The 10,764-nt window shown below is 39.1% G+C and overlaps 1 protein-coding gene across 1 annotated transcript; it reads right to left on the bottom strand.

The window, feature by feature from the left end:
- Positions 1–5,325: 5,325 nt before the first annotated feature.
- Positions 5,326–10,001, bottom strand: arv1 (ARV1 homolog, fatty acid homeostasis modulator). The gene is made up of 5 exons (XM_005930486.3): positions 9,846–10,001; positions 9,339–9,458; positions 8,233–8,386; positions 7,073–7,297; positions 5,326–6,614 (listed from the first exon to the last, which is right to left on the bottom strand). Exons 1-5 carry the CDS (start codon positions 9,939–9,941, stop codon positions 6,490–6,492), a joined length of 720 nt encoding a protein of 239 aa, XP_005930548.1. The 5' UTR covers positions 9,942–10,001; the 3' UTR covers positions 5,326–6,489.
- Positions 10,002–10,764: the final 763 nt, after the last annotated feature.

Genomic DNA, 10,764 nt, shown 5'->3' with positions numbered 1-10,764 from the left:
CATCAAGAAACTTATTTTCACGAACTCTTCAGTGTCCATCCCATGTTTTATGAATCAAGAATGGTGTATTCCTTTTACAATTCACAAATATCAGAATTTTACTTACTTTACTTTTTTTTTTTTGTGCTGTCAAACCACTTTTGTACTTTGCACATTTTCTTTAAATTTGCCAGGTGTCCCCCAGGTGTCTGTACTGGGGCCAAATCTTTTCATAATTTATGTAAAAGATATTTGTCAGCAGGCTCTATTAAAAGGATTTTTTCCCCCAGATCGTTCTTGTATGTTCTTGGGGAAATTTAAAGGAGCTACTAATAAGTGATAAACTAATTAAACAGTGCATTTGACCAACAAGTGATCGTTTGAGAACTCTTGTATTTGCCTCGATGTTTACTTTACTTTACTCTCAACACTGTCCTAAACTAAGCATTGAAGTACATTTTACTCAGTCACCGAGCATTACAAGCAAAATGATTTACATCCGAGTGCATTAAGGAATGATAATCCCGTACAATAGAAATCATATTTTAACATTAGTACAAGTTATTTCATACAGTGAGTTACAGTGTTATTCATTCTATCCAAACTGAAAGTGCAGTTTATTACTGATACATGCTGGTGATGGTTTAACCTTTGAATTTCTTGATTTTATTAAAAGTACATTTTATTGTCTCTTTCTTGTACTATGTTGTGTTTAAAGTGTTTTATAATTAATTTTGCCAGATCTAATCTCAGTCTACAAAGCATTTGTCATTTAGCAAATGTTTGTGAGAGCTTTAGATTGTTTGGCACTTATCCTTTCGTGTCCATGGCCTTCATGCGCATATCTTTGACTACAATTGCTGGAAATTCCTACATGGTATAAATTTCCTTTATACAGATTCCAATAAAAGGCGGAAAAGCTCAACAATTCCATTTATTGGAAAAACAGACATAACACATGAATGTGACCACAGTTCTAACAGAACAGCATTTCTGATATTATTTATTTATTTAACCACCCAATGTAAAGGTAAAAAAAACAACAACTGTAACATTTTGGGCTTTAAATACATCGATCCATATAAACCAATGGGCCAAAACAATACAATTGCATGCAGGTGACCTGAATAGCAGACTGTGCTGGAACAGACATGATCCAGATCCATGCCATATCCCCTTGAATCTGTTGCCAGCCTCCTCTTGTCAGACACCTCAAAAGGTCCTGTCTCTCAACTGTGATAGGTCGGAGCTATTGTGTGGCGTGAGGGCCCGCTCATATAATGGCAGGCATTTGAGGACTGCCACATTTACTTTAGTAATGAATTTAGGGGGAAAAAACAGTTTACTTCCACCATTGCATGATCATATTTTGTTGTCATTGTAGCAGCTCCCACAGGTAAATGGTGTAGTTGCACACTTATGTTAATTAAGTAATGATGAAAGTTTAGTGAGTCATTTCATTATTTTTACAGTGCTATTTGATGTCCTGTTTTTCTGGTGTATTTTCTCTGTGTGAGCATGCTCTGCATATACCGGCCTCAGTCTGTATCGTTCGAAGCTCATGTTGTCTCTCTGTGCTCTGGTCTTGTGCAGGCTGTGTGAGCGTCTGTTAGGAGATTACAGCAGATTAACATAATCCTGACTGAGAGAGCAAATCCAAGGTGCGCATCACTCTCTCTACAGGGAGGGATGAGGCAGATTGCCACATCAGTGGGATCGACACAAGGCAAACAGCATAACAAACATCGTGAAAGCTGTGTTTATAGTGAATATTGCAAAACTAGTGGTGATGTTTTTGAGTTAAAGTTGCCAGTTGGCATTTTTTGCTTCCAATTCTGTAATTCTGTGTTGTAATATGTGTTTTTCTTTGCGTAACTGACGCCCACAGAGTTTGTTTTTGTTATACTGTGCTCCTGTGCACTCCTCCTTTCCTTTGTGTTGCTCTTTTCAGTCCACTGATCCCAGTGAGGCCAGTACATACCACACTTGTTTGTGTTTCTGGCCTTGCTCTGTCTTTTTGAATAAAAAGCAAATGACTGCAGGTTTAATACACAGCCTATTTCCTGGTAATGTTGTATTACCTCATTTGAATATGCATAGTGGACCTCATCCAACTGTTCTGCTCCCCACTGACATCAGGATTTCTCCTGAGTTTCAGCTCTTGTCTCTTGGATGCACTGAATCTGAATTATAATTTCATGCAAACGTTCAAGCTAGATCCTATCCTGGCTTTGGTGATTTCCACTGTGAGGCTAACTTTGTGATCTGCAGTGATTCGACAGATTGCCGTGGAATTTGGCATATTTTCCTCTGGAATAGAGCTTCTGTGTCTTTCAGCCCCAAACTCTGTCTCATGGAGAAATACACACAAACTAATGACACACATATCTGTCTCAGCTCTTTGTGTTGAGTACTAACAATGTAACAAATATGCTAACACAGTTAGCTAAAATAGCAATGGTGACAGGCACTATAGCAGCTAACACAAACGACACACAACCTCAATTCAATAAAAGTCAGGAGCCTGTGAGTAATGTAAATAAACAGAACGTAAGGATTTATAAATCCCATAGAAAACATATCAAATGTTTAAACTGAGAAAATGTATCATTTTAGGAACAATAGTTCATTTTGAATATGATGTTAGCAACGTGTCTGCAAAAAGTTGGGCCGGGGGCCATGCTTACCACTGTGTAGCCCCTTCTTTTGAAAAGTCTGTAAACATTTGGGAACTGAGAAGACCAGCTGTTGGATTTTTTTAGGAGATGAATATTGTCCTATTCATGGAGGATTCTCACTGCTCAGCACTCCTCTTGGTCTTATTTTTCATTTTCTGATATGCCAAATGTTATCAGTTGGTGAAAGATCTAGGCTAAAATTCAGCACACAGACTCTTCTACAGCCATGCTGTTGTAATACGTGTAGTATGTGGATTAGCATTGTCTTGCTACTTATGCATAGCATTCCCTTAAAAAAAACATCATCACAATTGTAATATATTGTACTCTAAAACTTGATATACACATGTCAGGGTTGATGGTGCTTTTCCAGATGTGCAAGCTAGTAATTCCATAGGCACTGATGCACCACTATAGCATCAAAGACAGAGGCAGAGTGTTAATAATAAACCAGATGGTCCCTCTACTCTTTAGTCTGGAGGATTGCATATATTATTTGCCTATATTATATTATATAATATTTAATATTTTGATGTAGACTAGAAATTGATGTGAAAAAAATCATGCACCATTCATTTCTTATAACTTTTATTTTGTACCAGGCTCTAAACGTGATTTCAGGCAAATTAACATGGAAATCGATGGAGATTGACTAACTCCTTGAACGGCATTTTCTTTCACTTCTATTTTGTTTCATTTGTGCAAAAAAACCCCAACAAAAATCACATTTAAAGAAGCACAAAGCCCTCCTAAAACAATAATCTAACATAAGGAGGTTTCCAACTGATCAGCTTAGATATTAAATGTGCCACCTTTTTCATTTATGGATGGGGGAATCCATTTTAGCCTCAGTTTATACCTTTCAGTGCAGAATTAGTTTTACTTCTCCATATTGTACCTGGCAGGTAAAATGACTTCAGGCTTACTACTGTTACAGTAATCTGCTTAGTAAGACTCAGATTAAACCACTGCACACCACAGTAAGAGACCAGCACTTTCCACCATCACAGAGTCAGTGGTTTGTTCACAAAGATTTTGTCCAAAAGTCAGTGACAAAGGTGTGTTTGTGTTTATTTAGGATTTTGTCTTCTTATTGAACTTAAATCTAAAGACAGAACAGGTGGATGTGGCATTTTAACAAAATGAACAGTGTTGTGTGTTTTGTGACTTTAAGGATTAGAATTTGAGATCAAAACTTGGTCATGAGGTAAAAGCAGAAGCAGGCCCGAGCTTCTGTTTTTATGCAAATAATGTATAGACTACAGGGTGTTTAAGTTCATCTGGCTGACAGGCGACACATTGTGAATGTCTTACATGGCAGACGTAGTGCATAGGGTGCAGCATTCATAAAACACAGATCCACCCTTGGTGAGGACACTTAAAACATTCCACATCAGTGTGCTGTCTTTCCAACTATTCAGAGGCTTGTAACAACAAGCGCCCGCGTGCAGAAGCAACACGTATACAAACAGTGAAAATATCTCATTAAGCTCTGGGTGAAATACAGCATATTTTGTCTTTTTATACCCCAATATGACAAACACTCTAGAGAACATGTAGTACAAAAACAAAGTATCTGCATGATGTTTCCTATGCACAGTTTTGCAAACTCGCTCTGCAAGTTTATTCCACATGATTTATTACAGAAGCATACGCTGTCTGCCTGACAAATGTTAAAGGGTTTAATGTTGTGGTTGAGCTGGAGATTGTTGCATTTGGCGAAAGGTTGGATAAGCCATGGAAGGGTCGCCACTGTGTCACAGTGACAGACCACCATTCACACCTAATTTAGAGTCATCAGCTAACCTAACCCCACTAACTGCATGTCTGTGGACTGTGAGGGAAAGCCAGGGTACCCACGCAGACGGTGAAAGAACATCAAACCGCCCACAGAACGACTCCACCTGGCCAGTGCATTTAAACCCAGAATAATTACGCATTTTAAATCTCTGCATTCATCATGTGAATTTTGCGCAAGAACTAAATAACTGTTTGACAGGCAAAGAGAGAAAACACGTCCTCAGTACTTTGAAATAGCTGGAAATGAACAATTATTAATTTATAGGCGCTGAACTGAATTTTAAGACAAAAAGAAGAAACAATTCCCCTTGTGAGGTCAGCACAGGGGTTTGTGCCTTAATACTGACAAACAATAAAAGTTCAAGTTACAAAAAGCTGCTGAATTTTTTAAGTGGAAGAATAAGTTTTATGGCTTGCTGTGGCAAACATCCCATCCACTGTGAATGAAACTCGAATTTTTTTTACTAGTATCCAAAATGTTAAAGTTTAAAATGCACAGTCCAAAAACCCTGTGGCTATATCCATCTTCTATCTACAGTCTATGATACAGCTAAGAGTTCAGACTCTATTGTGTCTCCTCTTCTGCTTTCAGTAAAGTAACACAAACAGCACTAAAACAAAAAGGAGAGAAAAGCTATTTTGCAACTACTAAACTGATTCTATTTGTTTGTGGTAATTGTAGCATAGGACCTTACATCATTGAATATCTGTCACATTATCTGTGACTTTGATAAGGCGGCATCATTCATCTCACACTCACAGATGTATCTCTAAAGAGTGCCCGATTGCTTTTCCCAGGTTCAGATCCATGTTTACGCACTGTAGGCAAGTGTGGTGAATAAAGTCCACTCAGTTCACAGGTGCTCCGTCTCATTTCAGAGTTTGTTTTATTGATTTAACAACAGAACACACAGAATGTGTCTGGAATGTGTCTGTGTTTATTTCCAGACACATTCCAGCGACAGTAGGCGGAGGTTTTGTGGAGCGTTCCAACTGCAGCTGGTCGACATGTTTTTATCATCATTTCACATCACACGTGTGATAGCAGCGATCTCCTGCAGCTTGATCTCTGAGGATTTCACATTCTGTGCGTTGAAGCCACATGATTCAAACATCGTGCATTTAAATTTAATGACACATATTTTAAAATGCAATTTCACCGGCTCTGTCCTCACAAAAGTGTAAGATTCGCTTCTAGTATTGTTTCTAAATGATTACTTGGGGACATTGGAGTGTTGATCAGATCACTCACATCATAGTAGGCTCTGAACACATGAAAGACATTTTCAATATTGTTATTTAAAAAACACCATTAAAAATCTTTGCTATACTAGTCAATTATGACAAAAATCCCAATAATGTCATCAAAACAAAATACTGGATCTTGGTTGGAACTACATGAGCAGTTCTCTCATCAGCAACGCTGCAATAAATACCTGCAAAGTCACCCTGTTCCTGTACACTCCCATATGTGTGTTTAGGTTAATTTTGGCAAACAGTTCACCAATTAGCTCAGGAATGTGAGGACTGCTGCGTGCCCAAACTGAGAAGTAGCTGTTGTCAAATTACAACCTCGGGGTCTGTGTTTGTGTCATTCCTCAAGAGTGGCTCAGGAACTGGAGCATGTTTAACAGGAGCTTGGATCAGGAGATGTCTGAGTGACATTCGTCTCCCTCTGTGACTTTTTTTGCACAACGTACCCCAGGTTATCCATATTAAAACCAAATGAAAACATTTCTCCTGTATGAAAATGTCTCTTTGCCTCTACGGAGAGCACAAATTCTCAGTCTGTCATGTTGTATCACATAAACTCAACACGGATCTGGCCTTTTTTTGACATGCAGTGTCAGTCAGGTTTCTAGCACACAGGAGGAGATGTGTTTCATACCTTTAAATAAACACAAAACACATGGCTGGCATTACTAGCCTGCAAAAGGAAAACAGTTGAAAGGAACTTGAAGAATTCAGCTTTGAATATTTCCCCTCTTGAATCCCATGTGTAGAAAGTCCATGATGTTGGTCACTCATCTCATTAAAATGTCAACATGTCCTGGATGCTCCACGAAAGCTTCTTACAAGCCTGAGCCACGCAGGTCTCCGACAGCAGGCCAACACAAACGGCCATCAGCGACAGACGTCTTCTGCTGTTCAGGATCACTGGAGAGGAGATCAAATTATTAATGCACACCCTTTTTACATGCTTGCTGTGTTATTGGAGTAATCTGGAGTAACACAGAGAATGTGCAAACCAAAATAGTGTGAACTTAAATGGTGAGAAGCTGAGAAGGCACCTGTTATGTAAAGAAAGGAAAAACGGCCACACAAGCTGGACGTGATGCGAAATTAAGCAGTAAGAAAGGTGAATTCGATACTTTGTTCACTGCTCAGAGGCTCGCCGCCAAACACGCAGATTTTTGTTTCCACAGATGCTGAAGAAATAATGACATGAAAACCAGAAACATGGACCTAAACCTTTGTGTTATATAATACGTTTATCTTCAAGTGCTGGGTCCTCTGAGGTCAGGATCACAGCAGCAGGGAGTAAGCTGCCAACTGCTGATGCAGAAGCAAAGAGGGCAGAAGCAAAGCTATTTGATCAGCAGTGGATCTCTTACCTCTGATCGCCTGTGAATTTGAGGTGAGCACAAATAGTTTGATGAGGCCCAGGCAGAGCGGGGAGTAATCGTGCTCCCAGATGACAGCGGGGATGAGGAGGACTTTGCCGTAGCACGACAACAGCAGGGCTCTGAGGAGCAGGCAGAGCTCCATGGTCTCACCCTGCAGGCAGCAGACCACCACCCAAAGGAAACACAGCACTCCGCCACAGAACGCTGACAGCTCTGAAGGTCCAACAGACACATATATAAGCCAGATTGTGTAGCTTATATACTGAAGATACATGAAACAGGAGTCAGTATGAGAAGATGGAACCTCGGTACTCAGGTCAGCCACAATCAATTGGGACAAGTAGGTTACCCATGTGACACAAAAATATTTTCCAGTAAATAATATAATTTTATATGAATTAATGCTGCACGGTGGCACGGTGGTTAGCACTGTTGCCGTACAGCAAGAAGGTCCTGAGTTCAATTCCACCATCAGGCCGGGGGCCGGGGTCTTTCTGTGTGGAGTTTGCATGTTCTCCCCGTGTTTGCGTGGGTTCCCTCCGGGTACTCCGGCTTCCTCCCACCGTCCAAAGACATGCACTTAGTGGGGATAGGTTAATTGGATAACCCAAATTGTCACTAGGTGTGAATGTGAGTGCGAATGGTTGTCTGTCCCTGTATGTTGGCCCTGCGACAGACTGGCGACCTGTCCAGGGTGTACCCTGCCTCTCGCCCTATGACAGCTGGGATAGGCTCCAGCGCCCCCCGCGACCCTGAAAAAGGATAAGCGGAAGCGAATGGATGGATGGATGGATGGATGAATTAATGCTGATGACACTAAGTTGGTGTCAGTGATGAATTTCACACAGCTTTTGGTTGTAATCATAGATGTGTATCCTCATGTCTGGAAGTTTTCCATATAACATTAGGAAGTGCTTATAAGCTTAGAAAAGTCAAAGAATAATTCTCTTTGCAGTTTTGGAAAATAATAGGCAATCTAAAGATGTCATATCGGGCTCTGTGACATTATGACGACTATTATTATTTAAGTAATAATTTAATACTTTACTCAACTTCCAGACACCGTTAACCCTCACGTGCTCCTGGTCATTGATGTTTCCTTTGCTCTGTGATAACACACTGATAGAAACTGTGTCTTATCATCTTACCAAGAGCAGCCAATCCAAACATGCCGTAGAATTCCCATTCCTTTGTGTATCTGATTATATCAGCAGGGTCACTGCTCTGCTCGGAGCCATGGAGCATGGACCACCTGAGGTAGGCTTCACACAGCAGGGAAAACACACACAGCTTCCAGTGGATCTGCAGAGGTAAAGATTAACATGTAGAAACACGTGCATGCTGGTCAGAAGTCATGATAGCACCTGCACAAACGAATACGTGCAAGCCAGGACACACAAAGCACAAATCTTTAAAGTTATCACTCGTGCAATAAAGATAAAGGTGTCATTTCATCTGAAACTATCACATTTTAAGAATTTTTTTTTGCTCAACCATCTCTGATTTGCCTAGAATTGTTTTTAAATGTGTGTGTGTGTGTGTGTGTGTGTGTATGTGTATGTGTGTGTGTGTGTAGTTCCTTTTTTACAACCCCGTTCACCTACTTTTAAGCCTTTTCCCCCACCTTGTAATCTAAGGCAATACTTGAACATGTATATCCATTAGACTATTAAAGATACAAGTCACTGGTCTCTCTTACCATCAAAATGAATCAGGATCTGTAATTTAGGACAAATACCTAAAAAGCCAGACTATTAACTAGTTAAAATGTGAAAACAAACAAAAAATAAATAAAACGGAAGCCTTCCATTAAAGTTCCACATTTGAACAAACACTAATAAAAAAACTTCAAACTACAAAAGACAGCAAGTGATAATTTATTAGACTCTTCTAAGTCTTGAAATGGTAGATACAGCAGGTCTTGACAATGAAAAATCTGAGGTATTGTGAAATTAAATTATATACCATAAAGAAATTGTCACTACTTGTTTTTTGCAATGTGAAGGGGTTTTTTTTTTACCTGTAAAATGAAAATGCTTGATTTTTTTCAATTATTAACCAACATTGAGACATTTTAATGTGTCTGTAATCTGTTTGTTTGTGGTAAGAGTGGTGAGAGAGGCCACTGAATAATATTTTATATATGAAGCTAAAGTTTCCCAAACTTTAGATCATAAAGTTAATATGCAGATCAAAGATGGTCAAGCAGAATGTCCATATTGTTTTGCGATGTAATGACCCATAATTTGCTTACATTTAGTCTTGTGTTGAACAAAATGTGCCTGAAAGCCTGTGTCTTGCACAAAATGGCATCGATGAGGATGATGACTGGGTCATATTCAATGTACTTGTCCACTGGCTTCTGGCAGGACTCCTGGAGAAACACACACACGCAGAGTTTATGTCAAAGTCCTGCTATAATGTCTCTCTTTATATCACCTCTCAGATCTACTTTAAGAAGCACACAGTCCATGTTTAGAAGCTGCCTCCAACTAAGGCGTGATGGTGATCACTGTTATTAACATCTAAGACATGAAGTCCAAAGTTTGCTTGTTTACTTGCTATTCAGTAAAAAGGCCAGAGATCAGTGCACCTGAGACCTCAAAAAGAAAAAAGCAGTCACCATTTCGCTCATAAACCATTTAGCAGACAAGTTATTTCACTACAAATGTGTCTAGTTGCAACAGGAAAAGGTAGGAAGCTGTATGATATCTGGTAGGTAGCATCCTCATCGCACAAACGGTGTGAATTTCCAACGCACACATATTGTTATCTTCAGGATCCCGTTGCTGTAATCCCTGTGGAGTTCCGCTGCTTTTTCGTTACATTCAATACATCTAAAATCATCTTTTCCCATCTTTCATCTCTACACAGCTACGAGTAGCATGCTAGTACCCGGAAGTAAACCGGTAATAATAATGATTCTCAATATTTCAGTGGAACTCCTTCAAAATAAAAGTATGTCTTTGCCAGGTTCTGAAGGAGTGTCAAACGCCACTGAGATACTGCTAAATGACCTTGCGGCAAAAACAGGAAAGAAAAATAGGAATTGTGAACAAGTAAACCTGAAAATAAAAAAAGCATCAATGGACACAAACCTATTAATATTATTTGGTAGATTGGTAAAATATATTTGATTAAGATGTCTCGAGATAAATAAGTGTGGTTTTAACAATGTATGTTTTTTCACATTTACTCCGTATGCTGTCTTTACATGAGCATTGCAGTTTGAGATCACAGTGGAAAGGCTCAAAACCTTCAAAGATTGTCAAACTTAAAAGAAGACCATTGTTTATGATTCGAACAACTTTTCTAGATTTAAAAATAATTACATTTCCCCCTGTTTAGTAATGCTGGATAAACATGAAAAGTTAGTATTGCACCAACTGAACTCCAGCTGTCTTCAACACTTTGCATCCAACTCATTCGGTGCCCCAACCTATATATACGACACTGCTTTTCCAAGTTAAAGTGCAGCTGACAGTGTGTGTTGGAGTGAACCTGTTTTCACGCATGCAATATTTGTTTGTTTTTGTGTTTTCTTTTGTTTTTATGTAATGATAGTTTTACAGAATATGATTTTACTCTGTCCAGAGGTTGAATGTATATGGGTATATTCACTGCAGATACTTTTAAAAGAATATACAAAGAATTTAAGCTCTTTTCTCAATATTTTATGT

Source organism: Haplochromis burtoni, unplaced genomic scaffold (assembly GCF_018398535.1).
Source record: "Haplochromis burtoni strain Fernald_Lab_line unplaced genomic scaffold, NCSU_Asbu1 Contig_93, whole genome shotgun sequence".
NCBI classification, from domain to species: domain Eukaryota; kingdom Metazoa; phylum Chordata; class Actinopteri; order Cichliformes; family Cichlidae; genus Haplochromis; species Haplochromis burtoni.
The sequence above is the reverse complement of the archived record's forward strand: the minus strand, read 5'-3'. Positions and strand labels throughout refer to the sequence as shown.

What these genes read in the sequence shown, in the direction of transcription:
- arv1 (XM_005930486.3), bottom strand. Translation starts at nt 9,941, where the DNA reads ATGGGAAAAGATGATTTTAGATGTATTGAATGTAACGAAAAAGCAGCG. An exon ending in TCCTGAAGATAACAATATGT is followed by an intron (nt 9,459 to 9,845) that starts GTGCGTTGGAAA and finishes GTGTTTCTCCAG; the next exon opens with GAGTCCTGCCAGAAGCCAGT. An exon ending in AAATTCACAGGCGATCAGAG is followed by an intron (nt 6,615 to 7,072) that starts GTAAGAGATCCA and finishes TCTCCTCTCCAG; the next exon opens with TGATCCTGAACAGCAGAAGA.